General features: G+C 43.1%; 1 protein-coding gene across 2 annotated transcripts; it reads left to right on the forward strand.

The window, feature by feature from the left end:
* The first annotated feature begins 1,772 nt into the window (after positions 1–1,772).
* LOC118785973 (LON peptidase N-terminal domain and RING finger protein 2-like) lies at positions 1,773–12,750 on the forward strand. 2 transcript variants are annotated; one of them, XM_036540943.1, is made up of 13 exons: positions 1,773–2,108; positions 2,763–3,577; positions 5,799–5,917; positions 7,166–7,288; positions 7,514–7,678; positions 8,387–8,615; positions 8,849–8,951; positions 9,058–9,172; positions 9,728–9,849; positions 10,141–10,299; positions 11,419–11,581; positions 11,693–11,842; positions 12,336–12,750. In XM_036540943.1, exons 2-13 carry the CDS (start codon positions 2,788–2,790, stop codon positions 12,498–12,500), a joined length of 2,403 nt encoding a protein of 800 aa, XP_036396836.1. In that variant the 5' UTR covers positions 1,773–2,108; positions 2,763–2,787; the 3' UTR covers positions 12,501–12,750. The 2 variants fall into 2 exon arrangements, with proteins under 2 accessions (XP_036396836.1, XP_036396835.1); XM_036540942.1 differs by having other exon boundaries at positions 2,062–2,448.
* The last annotated feature ends 4,480 nt before the right edge of the window (positions 12,751–17,230 follow it).

Below are 17,230 nucleotides of genomic sequence, written 5' to 3' on the forward strand. Positions count from 1 at the left end.
TTTTCCCTGACAACAGGTAAGACACTAGCTGCCATTGCTGTAGTATCTGGTCAGAAATTAGTTGTGACATCAGCGTTTTGACTTAATTTCAGTCCTATTATTGACATAATGACAACAAAGCTTTGGTTTACTGCTACATATCACTAAGTCTAATGCTCTGTTTTAATATATTTGTTGTGATCATCTTCAGAACTTGACATAATACATCCCTCTGCATTTCTGTCATGGGCTGTCATAAGGAATACGTCCGCTATATTCTTTTTGCATGACAAACTCCTTCCCCACTAAAGTATCATCTACACTTCTCTCTAGAACCAGCGGTCACTCACTAAAGTTACTCTTGCACAAATTAACACCAACATGCTTCAATGTCATCCTCCTGTGCTCCTCTCTTTTGACTCTCCCAGACTGACCGCATCCACAGCTGTTTTCTATGAAACAGTTGGCAACCGCATTAACTTGTTTGTGTTAAAACGTCACAGGGGAAAAGAGTGCCAGTATGAAATGGCAGTGAGAACTCACTGACGCAAAAGATGGAGAGAGGCCGTTCCTCAAGTTTGGGCTCCAGACAGAAAGACAATTTACCCGGTGATGTGGCAATAGGTGTCAGCTTCATCAGTGTCAGTCTGAGAGCGGGTTCGCAGCAAGAGTGAAAGGTCAGGCCGGTGCAAGTGTTCATAGATGTACTGGGGGAAGCAGGAGGCTTGCTAAGGAACTTTTCAAATGGAATTACGTTTTAAACAGGAATTCTGTGACATATCTACCATGCATGTACAGACAACTACACAAATGACTGAATGGGCGCTTGTCAGATATTTTCAGATACTTTTTTCATTGTTTCTCATTGTTTTTCATTGTGTTAGCCAGTGACTTAAACTGTTTCTCCCTATGTCAGTGCGCTACATTACATTTGCTTAGCAGATGCTCTTATCCAGAGAAACCTACATACCTTCAACAATTCATATAGCTGGACATTTATTGAGGAAATTCCTAGTTCTAAGGGAACAACTGTGTCACTACTTACCACTGCACTACAGAACCACCTGTCACTGATTATAGTCAGCCCTGCACCAACACAAACAGTTAACTCCGAGTATCAACAAAATAATTGAGAGAAACTATCATTTCAAACTTTCCGGCTGAAATGTCCAGAACACCTATTGTAACCCCAAATAATGCAGTGCAAATCCTAAACATATGCATACGATTTATTTCAGAGTAGAGTAGAGAGAGTAGAGTGTCATCGTTTATATAATATCGTATGATACGGTTACAAAGCAACGAACGTTTTTGTGAAGGGTATAATGTGATTTAAATAATTGGAGACGTTGCAACCAATTATCTAGTGGGCTAAGTATGTGAAGGCTTGCACAGAACAATAATTTCATTGGTCTTCGGGCTACTCCGATCCACTGTTAAGTTAAATCTGCCAAACAAGAGTTAAAGTTGTTTTACTGTGCTTTCCAGATCTATGCTGTCCCTACACATTATAGATCATCAATCCCCCCCCCCCCCCCCCCCCCAGGGACCTCAGGTTGAAATTGTAATGAGGACTGCTCCTTCCTTGCAATTAGGACTTACCCTTTGCACACTGCTGTAGATAACTCGCAGAACCCCATAGCCCTAAAGATTGCTTACGTTACACAACAAATACAGCGTTATATAAGGGAACTTGTAACAGACCAATGACTCAGTTCGCTGGGTGTCACGTGTTACCTGCGGTTGACTGTATGTGTTTTTTAGGTTTCTTGTAAAGTTAATGTTAGGTTGTTTTATAAAATATGTGTAGATTATATATTTGTTTATTTTGCCAGTTAGTTAGCTAGCTACTTATTAACCTGCCGCGTACCCAGTTTCATACTGGTGTGATTTCTTCTCAGTTATACAACATCGAGTGTGTGTAGCTAATTACCGGGATTCGCTATAAACGCAAACAAGCACACATTTAGCGACTCGGTTCACGTCTCAGCGCACACATAAGATAACGAATTATATAAAAACAGGTGATGTGAAATAGACATCGGTGAGTTTGCGTTTCTTCAAAAGAAGCTGAATTCGCGTGGAACTGGCACTTCACTAACTGCTGGATACTTTTGGACGTATTTGAGGTTTGACATGCTTGTTTTGAAATGTTCAGGGTAGGCGAAGTCTAATGTTAGACGGCGGTGGAAGGTAGCCGAAATCATCTGTTTAGGCTTATTTTGGCTTATGTTAGCAAATAAAAGCTATGAAGATTTGAGCTAGCATGCTGGTTTTAGATGAAACGAGCATTAACAAAATAATAGACTCGGATTTGCGTGCAATACCGAAAAGATATTGCGGTACGGTAGATGTCGAATTGGCACAGTTAACAGTTAGCTAGGTAGCATGATAGATCGACCCCTGTATTACACCTCAACAAGGGGCACGGCCTGGGACAAAATACAGAATAGCGGCCGGCCACTCTCGGTGAGTGAAATGCAATCGTTTTATTTCTTTAACTGGACCAAAGCAAGAGAAAGCGACTGAAGCATTTAAGATTACAAAGAAAGGGGAATGGCATACTTAAACTGGTGCTTTGATTTCTGCCGGTCTGTTCAAAAATGAGAATGTCTGCTAGATCGGCATATTAAGCACCGTTTTTGTTAGCTAGCGAAGTGTTTATTTAAGTGCAACGTAACACTTGCCGTAAACTGGCGTTTTTTAAATTATTATTATTATTATTGGTATTATTTTACATTTTCTAAGTTACTGTAATCTTTTTTTCTTGTTTTATTCTCCAGATTAGTAGCGCTACCTGATGAAAAAATGGAGACGAGAATTGAACATCATACAGAACAATTCGTCCACGATATTTCCAGCTCTGTGGGTTTGTGTCCAGAAATGCTGGAGGTGGCAGAGGAGGCCTGCCGGGCAGGAGATTTCGACCTTGCCGCGGAGATCTATGGATCTCAATTGTCGGATCTCCCCCAACCGGATCGGGGACTGTGTCTGCGCAAAGCGGACGCCCTGACTCGGTCTGGGCGTATAGCCGAGGCGTTGGACTCCTACTGCACTGCTGCTAGTCTCAAAAGGCTCCAGCCAGAAGAATTGGGACTTTTAGTCGAGAATATCGCGCAGAACCTGCGCGAAAAGGAACACGCAGTGTTGGGGAAAGAGTTAAAAAGTCAAAAGAGTGAAACGTCGAATGCTGAGGAGAAAGAGATCAAAACAAACTTTACACCAAGTGGAGATGGGGACAGTGAGTGTGAGGGAGATGCATCAGAGGACGAGCAGTCTCTGGACCTGTTCTCATGTCGCCTTTGCAAGTGCCTACTCTTAGAACCCACAACCCTACAATGCGGGCATACTTTCTGCAAGCGGTGCCTAGAGAATGATGGTGCCAACGTATGCAAAATTTGCAAAAACAAACTGAATATAAAGAACGGACAGGTCCATCCCGTTGGGTTTAGAGTAAATGTAGTTCTTTGCAGTTTGTTGGAGAAATGGTTCGCCTCGGAAGGTAATGCAAGGCGATGCTGGCTAGAGGGAGAAAGTATGTGGAAGAATCAAGACTTCGCCAGCGCCTTGGAGAAGTACAACAAAGCCGCGGAGCTAGGTGAGAAATGTAGTTAGTTCATGCACGATTCGGTCTCCCTGGAATGAGCGGACTTACTCCACAGACATTTGCCAACTCTAGGTGGCGACGTAACCGTCCCATTTGCTTCACGCCTGATAAACTACCTTTCTGACACCTGGACTTATCCTTTCATCGGTTGTTTGTCAAACACCAAATGCCCTGTAATTACTCATCAGAAACCAGTCAAGTGAACATAAATTAAAATGAAATAAAATTAAGTAATATACTGTAGTGTAAATGAAAGAATAGGCAATTTATGAGATCTGTTGGTGTAGTGACATGACCATCTTGTGTATCTGAGATTAGAAGAGCATATGAATCACAGAGTGTAGTGCAACTCACTTATTGTCAATGCAAGGTATTTTTTCCCTGAGGCGGAGACAGGTGCGTTTTGAGCTGTGTAGAGTGAATCTTTTGTCTTGCAGTGAATTGTTCCCTGTGGTTACTCAAACCACTTCAGGTTACACCTTTTTTCTGAAAGCTGCTGCACCATCCATTGGCACAATTGTTACATATTTATAACAGTTAACACAAAGATAGTCAATTGTCGTAGCCGGTTGTTGTCATACCTTTTCACTTTTTTTTCACCCTTGTTTTACAATTGAAAGTTGAAGGCTAGACTTGTCTCATTTCTGAGACATGACTAATCAGAATGAAATTTTGCATTATTTTAAGAGCTTGTAAGAGTTAGCGGTAGGGAGGTATCTCATTGTGCTATGTGATGCATGAATTAAGTCCAAATAGCCTGGTAACAGTCAGAGGGGAGATGACAAACCGAAGACTTTGTGTGAGGAAGACAGTCTAATTTTACCATATCCAGTTTATTGGAATTCTCCTGGCTGCTGTTCACACAGTCCATCATTTTAACTTACCATTATCACATGCAATTGTCGTTAGAGAAAATATTCAGGAGTTGGCTGGGAGCATTTCTTTGTTATTTAATTCCTTGCAAGGAAATTCTTGCAAGGAAGTATTATGAAGTCAGGTCTGCAGTCTTCCCTTTACAATGGCAAAGGTTCTGTGCAGTGGAGGTAGACTCCGGAAGGATCAAACTCTGTGGGTGATTGAGTCCCCTGGAATGAGTGCAGAGAGGAGCAGAGCTCGGAGAGCGATTAAGTATCCTGGCTCCTCTGCACAGCGGGTAGGGCTGACCTCATTTTCCACGCAAATGTCAGCTGCTGGGGCTGACCTGCTTATGCAAGGCAGGGAGGGAGGGGTGATGTGATAATGGGGCCCACTGTTTTCACTCCCTCTCCTCTACAGTGGATTCAGAGAGATGCTTGTCTTTTACAGCAAGGCCTCACCAAAAAAATCAGTCATTACACAATTCCATACTGTGAAGGCAGTGCACACTGGAGGAATTTTTTTTTTTTTGAGAAGTCTGATTTTTCAACAAAGGTGTCCAAAATGTTAGTTTCTACATTTTGTCTTGCTTGCCAAATTATGATAGCAAATGACCGGTTCTCTAAGAGGATCTAGGCTTTTGTGCTAATGTCCTCAAAAATATTTTCTGGTAGTGTTAAATGCTAAACTGTCCACTTTTCTGAGTTATTCCAAATCTTTTACAGGTCTAATCCCTTATGAAATTATCTGCTGATTGTTAATTAGCATATAGGTGGATTGTTGTTTAAATATGCAGAAATATCAGTTGTATTGTTGACATTACTCTGAAAGGTTTTTTGGTTATTTGTTGCACACCTCCTATGCAGAAGCATTTACTGCAGGGATTTGATAATGGACATTTCCCTACATATATGGAATGGATTAATCAATGTAAAGAAGCATGCGGTTTGCCTGTACCCTCTCTCCTTTTCCCTCCGAGTCTGGAGGCTGCCTCAGTAATCAAAGATATTTCAGTACTATTGAGATTGTCCACTCTGCTTCCGTCTTCAGGTCTAGTGGAGTGCTCCTAACCTCACATGTAGCATATCTTGACTTTGTGGTGTCCAGATTGAAGTGTCAACTTCAGCACAAAACAATGTGAATATTCATTTAACAGCACAAACCCTCTCTGGAAATTCAAGCTTCAGTTACTCTCTGAATCAGAGGGAAAACTGCACGGGTGCTTGTAGTGTCCTACAATAACCTTCACAGCTTGTTGAAGGAAAGGTCCTTGTAATATTTCTGCTTCACTGTTTAATATCTTTATTTACAGTTTTTTTTTTTTTAACCATCAGTTTCGTTTCTGCCCCCCTCGCAGCCCCCTCTGACTGCAGACTGATGAGCCAGCGTGCTGAGCTGCACATGCACATGAAGAACTTCACTCAAGCTCTCCTGGATGGGGACAGCATGTGTCGACTGGACCCCCTGTGGCCCAAGGTAAAGGAACCAATGAGGATGTCATTCCATGTGGTCATGTGGCTTGAGAAGCCACTGCCATCACTTGTGATAACAATAATGTAATGTAATTTATTTATTTAGCAGACGCTCTTACCCAGATCAACTTACATGGATTACAATTGTACATGTTATCCATTTAAACAGGATATTTACTGAGGCAATTGTGGGTTAAGTACCTTTCCCAAGGCTGCAACAGCAGTGCCCCAGTGGGGATTCGAACCAGCAAGCTTTTGGTTACTAGCCCTGTTCCTTACCACTATGCTACACTGCTGCCCAAGGAAATATAGTCTAGGATATATTTCCTGTAAGCCAAACTAAATGCACTTTTACATGAGTTGTTAGCTCTAGGTGACATTCACTGGATACTGAGTGAACACCTTTATCCAGTCTGATTTAGAATACTTTCACTACTGCTGGTTTACATCTTCGATACTCACATACCAGTTGAAATGGTCTTGCTCACGAGATGTAACTGAAACCCGCATTGCTCAGATCCAGAATCCAGTGCTCTGACCACAGCTCCCCACTGATGCCAGCTTGCTTCTAATGCTTGACCCACTACACTGAACAGGACACGTACTAATAGGGAAAAACTCTGGCCTTGACCATCTGCTGTCAACAGCAACAGGAAGACAACATATGTAGAGCAATATGAGAGGATTTCCCTTCTGCCACCCAGCTCTCCAGATGGTCCATGTTTGCAGTGTCAAAGTAGCCTTCTTGTTGCTAATTAAGCAGTGCCCTCCATCATTCTCCTTTCTTAGTGTCAGATCAGAGAAGTCTGTGTAATCCAGTAAAGATGAGAGGTGTGATGCTGTGTCGAGTTTGAGGTGCTTGGGAAATGGCCTGAAACTGGGCTGAAGGAGTAATGACATTAACATGCAAACTGGTCAGCAGAGATAATGAATTCAAACACTCTATTATCAGCAAACCCTGGAAAGGACACTGCATGAGGTGTAAGATGTACAGGTTGATATGGTTCCATCCTGGAAAAGGTCTTCCTTTGAAATTTACATCTCTGATTACTGATCTAATGTGTTGTTCTGCACTTGATGTTTTGCAGGGAAAAAAAAATCATGAAAATTAGTTATGTACTTTCCAGCCTGCCTTAAAGTGAAAATATTGGTATGCATAATTAAGTTGCCAGCTTTTAGCATTTGCCATTTGCCTTCCCTCCATGTGTTAAACTGCCTCTACCTCTGTGTGTGTGTGTGTCTGTGTGTGCAGGCACACTACATGAAGGCCACAGCCCTGTCTAAAGTTGGACGTAAGGAGGAGGCTCTTCAGGAGTACCTGTTGTGCGTGGCACTGAAGCCTGCCTGGACCTCAGCCAGAATGGAAGCCCAGAAGGTTCTGTACTCACATTCCCACATTAATCTGTTTGATGTTTGTTTCACTTTCTCCCCCTGCTGTACATCTGATGTAACTACAGTTAGAGGAGGGAGGCTGAGTCTTGCCCGTTTTGAGCAGGTGGGATGGGAGGGTGTAATATGTGTCCCTCACTGCCCCTGAGTGTGTGACAATGTCAGAACCCAGACAGTGACTTGCGCTTTCCGGGTCTTTCGTCCATGACAGATCCTGAGTGAGATGTTCTCCTCGGTGTTTGAGCGGGATGGGCTGCCGGCTCCACTGCACCCCATCCAGACCGGCCCCTCTTCCACACGCCTTAAGCCCTCATCGCTCCAGAGCTTCCTCCAGCACCCCACAGACAGTCCGAGTGTGAGGGCAGGGTCCTCCAGAGTAAGAGCCCCTCCCTAACCTCCACAGATCTGAGAAATTCACAGTTCAGCTCTGCATGCATCTGCCAAAAACCTACCCTAATATGCAGTGTCCACAAGGTGAAGGAACAAATGCATTATCAGTCTGTCTGCTGTGCGGAGAGGTGTTGTGGGTGGCCTTTATGCTGAATGGCTTTAATGACACCCTTGCCAGCCAAACAAGTCAGTTACATGGATTTCTGCATCAGAGCAATACAATGCTGAACTATTAAACAAATCTGCTCGAGGTAACTTAATACAAAATTTAATTAGCAGTTAGCTTGACATAGTGTATGTGTTGGTATTCCTAAACTGGCGCTATCCCCGTGATTGGTTGCAGGTTTTGAGGTCAGAGACTGAGCACACCATTCAGTTCAGATAGTGGAAAAGTCCTGTTTTTGTGTGCTCTCTGCGACACATGGTCCAAAGCAGAGACAGCATGCATGGCTTTCACTCCTTTTGGCTATCACAACACAGAGGATTGAAAAGCACATTTTGTTTTCATTCACAAAAAGTTACCAATAATTGTTATTTCATATGTTGTCTCAGCCTTGTCTGAAACCTACCTCCTCCTTCCTGTAGTCTCCAGCAGTTTGTTTTTAATGCACTTCAAGGTCTGAGCATGCACAAGCTTTCAGCAAGCTTTGTTTATATAGTAAAATTGGAACTGCTCTGATGTGTGTTTTTCTAGGACCCCGTGTTTGCTGTCACTAAGAGCACCCCCTGCAACGGCCTCTCTGAGTTGGGCCATTTGGAACCCCTGACATCAGGGTCATCATTGAGCAAGCTTGAGTTCCCCTTTGATGACACTAAGACCCTGGCGTCCATTCTCTCTGGGCTTCCCACCACCCCAAGCCTTAAGAGGAAGTGTCCCACTGACTGCAGTGACTTCAGCCCTCCCTCCAAGTACTTTAAATCAGGTATGGCACTCCATGTCCATATTCTCTTCCGCTGGAGGTGGATCAAGGGTCCAATTACATTAAAGCATCCACCACAGATGGCCTATTGTGCAAGGTTTAATAATCCTGAATAATAACTTAATGTAAACCAAACCCTAGCTATACTCCAGACTGCCTTTCTGAGTTGATTATGTACCCACATAAGGACACTCCAGCTCTTGGTGTTAATTTGACTGTGTACGGTGTGTCCTCAGATACCACCTGCTCATCCCAGAAGCCTGCCACAATGACTGAGGGGAGGGAGGTGCCCCCTGAGCTGCTGGACAGTGGAGACATGGAGTGCTCTCTCTGCATGAGGTGATCCATGTGTGTCTGCAGGTGGCCTGGGCCACTTAAATCCATACTGTAATAAACCAGATAGTGTGAAATACTGCCAACACCCCCTCTCTTTTATGACCTCCAGGCTTTTCTACGAGCCAGTCACCACTCCCTGCGGACACACATTCTGCCTTAAATGTCTGGAGCGCTGTCTTGACCACAACCCCACCTGCCCTCTATGCAAGGAGAACCTGTCTGAGGTAAAGCCTGCCGCATCCTTCTCTCACCCCTCTCCTCGCTGCCCTCTCACCCTTCTCTGCCTTCCCTGTCTTCTCTCCCCTCAAAGCTGGTGTGTAACAGTGACATGCTGTTTCTGATGGACAGTATTTAGTCTCTCCAGGCCCCTCTCTCACCCCAACACTGATATGACATTATATAACATTACATTATTGTCATTTAACAGACAGTCTTATCTAGAGCAACTTAACATGGGTTACAATTTTTATACAGGTGGATATTTACTGAGGCAGTCCTGGGTTAAGTACCTTGCCCAGCAGCAGTGCCCTAGCAGGGAATTCAACCAGCAACCTTTCAGTTAGAAGTTCTGCTCCTTACCACTATGCTACACTGCTGCCCGGTACCCACTCTCAGACCCCTGTACCCTGCATCACCCTAGACCATGTCTATATATACAGCTGAAAGAGCATTTTTCAACCTCATAGTGATGTTAAGAGGCCAAGCATTTTTGCTTTCATTTGTAGGATATGTGTATGCTTTTATGACTGCATAATTGTTGAATGTGTGTGTACTTTCAGTACATAGCCACCAGGGGGTACACTAAGACCCATCTGATGGAGGAGGTGCTGCAGCGCTACATGTCTGAGGAGCTGGCTGAAAGGAAAAAGATACATGAGGAGGAACTGAAAGAGCTGTCAAAGTGAGTCAGGTCCCTTCCTGCCAATCTCCCAAGTTATTTGATATGTAGATATTTCTCATGTAGTCCATAGTCTCAAGCATGCTTCTTTTGATTGCAGTGTTTTTCATTTTTTTTGTTTGAATGAGAGCACTTGATATATTAGGGCTAGCACACATGAGTGTTTCTGCATATGTATGTAAAAATGTATGGATGATGTGGATACAGATTTCTGACTCAAACTTCAATGCATTTGGACACGAGTACTACTGAGTCTTACACTGGTGTAATATAACCTGGATGTTTTCCTTGCAGCTTGAACCAGGAAGTGCCCATCTTCATTTGTACCATGGCGTTTCCCACAATTCCTTGCCCCCTGCATGTGTTCGAGCCCCGCTACCGGCTCATGATCCGCAGGTCCATGGAGACGGGGACCAAGCAGTTTGGGATGTGCATTACTGATGAGCTGAAAGGGTGAGTGGGGGAATGTGGCTGTCCTAGCCATGACCCTTTCCATGTAGCAGCACTGAAGCACTTCTCAAATGTTGAACAGAGAGAGAGCAGTGGCCTCCAGCCTTCACTGCTAAAGCCCTGACCTTGGAACAGATCAATCACCCTTGATTTGACACAGAACTTTAAACAAAGCAATTATCACAGAACGCATCACAGAACTCATTTGATAAGAAAAATTCAAGCCACAGTGGTTAGAGCTGTGATTCATTAGGACCACAAAAGGAATGACCCAGGGTGAGAGTAATATAATCAGTGAGATGTGATTAAGCTTTGCAGGAGTTCAGAGAGATGGAACACTTAATGCTTAGCAATGTAAAATATTATATGAACTATCAGCTGGATAAAACATAAAACAAATATTTACACTTGGTCCCCAGATGGCTGACAAAGCAAATTTACCTTAATTTTTCTGCAGACAAAAGTTTATCTAATGGAGATTGACCTAGATAATATCACCTAGTATCACAACCCAGTTAATGGCACCTTTTAAATCCATTCCCCTGACTATGTACTATTGGTTTCAATGTTGTATGGAGGAATTGGCTGACATCAGATGTTTGTTAGCTTTGTCTCATGTTTCTTCTTCCTTTTTAAATGACGCAAATCATGTGTCACCTTCAAGGGTGAGCATACAGTATGGATCTAAATGTACTGTGCTGCATGTTAGTAATGTGTGATGACATTTTGGTCAAGTAGGATATACTATAATTGAAAACAGTGGACATAAGCCATACATTGTCATGTAGTAAAATGATAGTAATACAGTATGACAATAAATCAATATGCAATTAATTTCCTTTAACTGTACAGAACACATGAGTAATGTAAAGTAAAAATCTTTCCTTGCAAAATCACACCCTAGTTAATATGGAATATTTTTTTGTGTATAGCAGAGGTGATATTAAGGATTAGACTATAGTTAGCATAATGAAGCTAACTGAGAAAGATGAGCTTTGTGAGGCGGAGACTCTTGGAAGGGTTGAGGAAGTGAAAATGATTTCTTCACTCTTACTTCTCTGATGTACAGGCTGTCTACATTGCCACATCAAATGTCTAATGAGATGCGTGATTCATTCCCAGGTTTGCAGACTATGGCTGCATGCTGGAGGTCAGAGACGTTAAGTTCTTCCCCGACGGGCGCTCAGTGGTGGATACCATCGGTGTGGCCCGCTTCAGAGTACTGAGCCATGGCCAGAGAGATGGCTACAACACAGCCAAGATCGAATACCTGGAGGACAAGAAGGTGTGTTTGTGTGTGTGTATCTGTGGGAGAGAGGGAGTGAGAAAGGCAATGAAAAGGAGATCCATGGTGTCCTTCCTCCTCCATCCCTGACCATGCTGTGTGCCTTCTCAGGTGGAGGGCGAAGAGCTTGCAGACCTGCTGAAACTACATGACTCTGTGTATGGCCAGGCTACTGCATGGTTCACCTCCCTCAAGGAGAACATGAGGAACCAGATTCTAAGCCATTTTGGGAACCTTCCAGGGAAAGACCCTGACCCCCAGGTGTGCTTTCTTTGTCTCTGTCAAGTTTAAATTAAAATCCCAATTCCTTCGATTTGTGATTGTGGTTGTATTGTCAACGCCAGTATTTCCCTTTTTTGCTGGAGCTGCCTGAAGGCATGCAGCCCTAATTTTACACTCATTCTTACAGCTGTACCATTTGTGGCATTGTTGCAGTAAGATGCGATTAACCATGTTCCTGCCTCTCAGCTACTTAGCGCTGCAGTGGTGGTATTGTATTGTGATGACATAGCTGTACTGGGTGGCAGTGTAGCATAGTGGTAAGGTGCAGGGCTTCTGACCAAAAGGTTGCAGTGGTCGCAGGGGCACGGCTGCTGTACCCTTGGGCAAGGTACTCAACTCACAATTGCCTCAGTTTGTGTCCAGCTGTATGAATGGATAACATGAAAAAATTGCTCTGGATAAGAGCGTCAGCTCAGTGATAATAATGTAACATAATGGGTTGTGATCCTCATGGGTCTTTCTCTCTCTCCAGGGCAGTCCCAGCGGGCCAGCATGGTGCTGGTGGCTCCTGGCAGTCCTGCCCTTGGAGAGCCGTGCCCAGCTCAGCATCCTGGCCATGACGTCCCTGAAAGACCGCCTCATCGCCATCCGCCGGGTGCTCATCTTTGTCACTCGCAAGAGAGCGCGTTGTCCCTGAGGCCCCTTCTTCATCCACCCCGGGGAAAGAGCGCTGTCATCGGTTTCAGATCACACGGAGAGGGAGGGCCGTTAAACCAAACGTTAAACCAGCATTTTTTTTTTTCTTCAAAATATGACATGCGCTTTCAAAATATGACATGCTAGCCTACTCTCATGTACCATCAGTGAGATTTCACATGTGTGCAAACAGGGTATGGTGCTGATAATGGTATTAGTGGATTATTGGTGGAGCTTTCCGGGCTAGATGCTGTGGATCCTGATGCATCACTCCAGAGAACCCTCCCCTCAGTGCCTGAACACCCCTTCCATCCATCACTCCCCCCCCCCCACAGCATTCAGAGCTTCCTTTGTCACCATTTTGTAACCACTGGAGAACTGAGTACAGTTCAGACTTCTAAGAACATGAAAACCTTCTGATGTAGGTGAGAGGTTCTACAGGTTGGCACTCATCACTCAGAAGTGTCAACGCTGTGAGATGGGCACCTTGCCGTGTTACACTTACTGGGTGAGAGTGGTACAGTTAGATATGCGCTGTGCTGTGTTCCTCTGGGAGAATGAGAGGGAGCGACACAGAGAGATCCGTGGGGCCGTAGCTCAGGTGACCTGAAGGTGCAGGATGAAGAATCGTGTGACAGATCCACGTTCCTAAATTTTATATTGTGCAAGAGAGAAAAAGATGAACAGAAAAGGCCAAATAAATTGCAGAAATTAAAGAGTAGAATAGAATGTCGGTATCCCCTTCAGATTTTGCTGCTGTTCAAACTCAACTGCAGAAATGTCCACAAGATTCCGATTGGTTAATCTGATTAATCAACTTGCATCACAGCCTGAGGTATATTCCAGGCAAATGAACAATTGAGCTGCTGTTCATTGCTAGACTCCATCAACAAGCTGTTATTTTGGAGAGAAGGAGATCAGATTATACATTTATTGGCTACGGTTCTTGCACAAAGTTACCACGAGTGCAGTGAAATGACTGAAATCTAGTGATGGCCATTACGTCTGGAAGGTGAAGAACATGAGAAGACTGTGTCTCTCTGAAGTAGAGCAGTGAAGTAGAAGGGATAGCTCCAGGTACCCTTCTGTTCAGAGCATCTTCCTTTATCATGAGCACTAAACTGCATGCTGATCTCCAGGTCCAAACACCCTGTGTGTGCAGACCAGGGGTTTGTTTGGGAACCCTGGTGATGAGTGTGACTGCCCAGAAACAAGAAAGTTTGAAGCTGAATCCCAAATCCAGCAATATTAAAGGCTTAAAAAAGGTACCTAGTGCCCCACCTCTTTGAACTTTTCTTTTTTGTTACTTATGAATTTGTGTATCTTGTATTGGGATGGGGAATTAATTTTAAATCGAGAGCCTCAACCTCCAGCTCCATACCACTTTTGGATTTAGGAAGAGGCTCTGTCCCCATGATCTGTTAATGCAGGGATACAGCTGCCACCATGTTAACAAATATTTGATCTTTGACTCACTGCTGCTCATTTGTCTAACTAGACAGATTAAAACGGTACAAATCCATATACCTCTTAGAGTGAAGTGGTCTTCCACATTACTTTTTATGCACTGAACTGAATGAAATAAGTTCGATTTCCTGCTTGTTTCAGTGAACTCTTCCAAAACTGTGGTGCATACTTGTAGCTGTAATTGCCTACTGAATGCCTCCATTTTAAAAGTATGGGATCAACCCTTTTAACGATAGTGCTTTCAGACAAAGTCAAAGTTACGCTTGAAGTTGTAGACAGTAATCTGACAAAAATCCCAACATAATAAGGCATTTCTGTAGAGCTGTTCATACTTGACAATATCTCTGCGAAGACAAAATAGAACTATGGAATAACTGACATTAGAGGCAGTGGGTTTACATGTCATTTGATGGGAAAATTCTTCAGGACTAAAATTGTGTGGTAATTTTTTTTTTTTTTAACAACCCCAAAGATATCATTCATAATGTTCATCATTCATACTGTTCAATTTGTGATATGTCAAAATGGTTTACTGTGTTTTGCAGTGTCCTCTTAGTAGGTTAAGGTTTCAACGTAAGAGTTTTGATGAGCTTTGTATTGTATTGTATTGACATCAGTATATTTGTATTGTTTGTTACATTTGTTTTTGTAGCATCCATGTACAAAATGAGGCCTTTAAAGTTGAGCTGTTTCATTCTCTGACCTGTACAACTTCTCAGTTTATCATTTCCTGTGTAGGGTCATCAAACAAAAATGCTGCATCACATAACAAATTATTTGTATATTAAAAGTTATTTGCCTAACTTTCTATTTGAAATAAACATCTGTTACTTTGGAGTGATATTATATTGGTATATAGACCCAGGCTCACACAAGATCAAATAAAATTCTCATGACCAAATGGTCATACATCTGAAAAATATTTAATGAATGACTTAAAAAGCAAGGTACATGTGCATATGATAAGGACGCATGAATAACAATCCACACAGAAAATGTCAAACCTCATTTGAACAAAAATGGCACTGTATACACTGTATAACACTGACACAGTAACCAGTCCTGGAATTAAAATAGACTAAACAAACTTTTAATAACCTGATGAAAAATAACCGCTATCAATGTATGAATCAAAGCTTGGTTACATCTGCAGAAGCATGCAGCAGCAGCTCTGCTGCTGTAGCCATTGTGGGAGTATTTCATTCCCATTGCATGAGGTCCAGAACACCCTGGGGGTGTGAGCAGGAGACAGCACCCGAGGGAAGGGACAGGCAGGAGGACTGAGGATGCTGAATGGGGTGGTCTGGTATGTAATTCCACTTAGCTATATTATTTCAATACAATGATTTGACATTTTGAAGGACTTTACATAAACAATTAAGCAATTAAAAGTTAATGAAAGTGAATTGGATACAGGAAACAGTTTTCAAGTACACCTGAATTGAAATAAATGTGTGTAGCGCCACCTACTGGTCATATTTTGCAATATGCTGTAGCTGTCCACATGACTGCTGTCTGTAATGTGGAGGCCGCTGCTCCACAGATTCACCAGTCATTCCTCACACCTCATTCTGCACCATGCTCCATAAGGAGATGGGTTATATTTTGAACGTTATAATGTGAAAGGGCTCTAAAATGGCTCTCCCTACAAACTGAGCCCACTGAAGATGCAGAGAAAAAGCAGCATTGTATAAATAAGTGCTGTTATCTTAAGTATGTACAAAACGTCTGTTTCTGCAAAGCGCCACATTTTAAACTCACCGGTCCTTCTGGTTGGGTCTTTGGACCAATGCAGACAGGTGCCAGTTTAAACACTGATATGCTTGAGCAGGATGTGGCAGAACAGTGGCCGTGCTGGCCCGCAGTAACGCTGTCAGGATTCAACAACTAAGTAGCGAGGAATCAAGTGCGTATATGTGATCCTTATTTACTTTGGCTAGATTCATTGCATGAAAACCTGTTTGAGAACCATTATAAATTTAAAGGTAATTTCTCTGTGCCCCCCAATTCTGGCTTGCTCTTACCTCTACAGCTATGTGACTCCACCCCAAATGTTTGTATAGTCACTGATCATTACTCTTTGCCTCTGAGATTATTTTATACAACGGTCAGCAGAGTGTGCAGCTGTATGTCTGCTCAGGGGTGCACCTGAATATCTACCTTACCATACTTAACATATTTGCAACTCTTTTGTGAGGGGTTTCCAAACCCTGAGCTTTGGCTACAGTGTGTGTCATGCAGCACATAGCATGTAGTGTGTGGTGTGTATGTGTAGTGTGCAGTGTCAGCGGTGAAAAGTGTCCTTATGTAACTTTCTTGCTCGGAGCTGGTTGGCTAGCTTAGATTTTACTTACTGTAGAATGTGGCAGTCGCTTCGGTTGTGAAGAAGACCTGGCTGTGAGCACTTTCCTAAAAATATACCCTGAATAAGAGTACTGTGGTGTGATCTGCACAGAGAGGGAACAGAACACACTGTACACTTTCAACTGATAATATTTTGTTTGGGTGATGGCAGTAGACATGATTGGCTAGAATTATAATAAATTGCATTGTTTTATTACAAATATTTTACCGTCGGAGATGGTTTATATAGTCTGCACATTGTTGCTGTTGCTGGGCAGAAAGTAAAGTTATATGTGATGGGCATGAATATTTGTCCACTAGATGTCAGTATTGTGCCATATTAACTAGCCAGACAGGACAAATTTGGGCAGGTGTTTCTCAGAAGGAAAAGACTTATTTTTTTCTTTGTGCCTCAAAAACCAACAGCAGACAACGCCCCAGTCCATTCCTGCTGCTCACGTCCGCTGTCTGCCCGTGACAAAACAGTGTCTGTCCTCAGCGGGTCAGACTTTCAGACTGAGAAAAGCACGACATCTCTCTACGTGCTAAGTTGTCATGTACAATGTACTCTCTAAGCGTGTTGTTGATATGTTTAACACTTCAAATACATGTTTCTGATTTTAATACCCCCTGATAGTTTGATGAGACTGACTCCAAGGAAGTCACGTGATGTGCCAATCAGCGACACGTTCTACCTGGCAGAGTGGATTCAGTGTTTTATCCTCTTGTTATTTCCGTCTGATCAGTGATGCATTTAAATATGCAGAAAGCATCTGGGAGACGTGCTTTGGAGGAGGAGCTGGCAGGGAATGGGGTGATACGGTGACTCAGCTGTGTTTGATACTGATGAGCTGGCTGATTGGAGCCAACTCACGCTGCCTCTGTATCCTCCAGTGGTCACGTATACAGTCTGCACATCGC

This window comes from Megalops cyprinoides, chromosome 11 (assembly GCF_013368585.1).
Source record: "Megalops cyprinoides isolate fMegCyp1 chromosome 11, fMegCyp1.pri, whole genome shotgun sequence".
In the NCBI taxonomy this organism is placed as follows: Eukaryota; Metazoa; Chordata; class Actinopteri; order Elopiformes; family Megalopidae; genus Megalops; species Megalops cyprinoides.

What these genes read in the sequence shown, in the direction of transcription:
- LOC118785973 (XM_036540943.1), top strand. Translation starts at nt 2,788, where the DNA reads ATGGAGACGAGAATTGAACATCATACAGAACAATTCGTCCACGATATT. An exon ending in GAGTGCTCTCTCTGCATGAG is followed by an intron (nt 8,952 to 9,057) that starts GTGATCCATGTG and finishes TATGACCTCCAG; the next exon opens with GCTTTTCTACGAGCCAGTCA. An exon ending in GCAAGGAGAACCTGTCTGAG is followed by an intron (nt 9,173 to 9,727) that starts GTAAAGCCTGCC and finishes GTGTACTTTCAG; the next exon opens with TACATAGCCACCAGGGGGTA.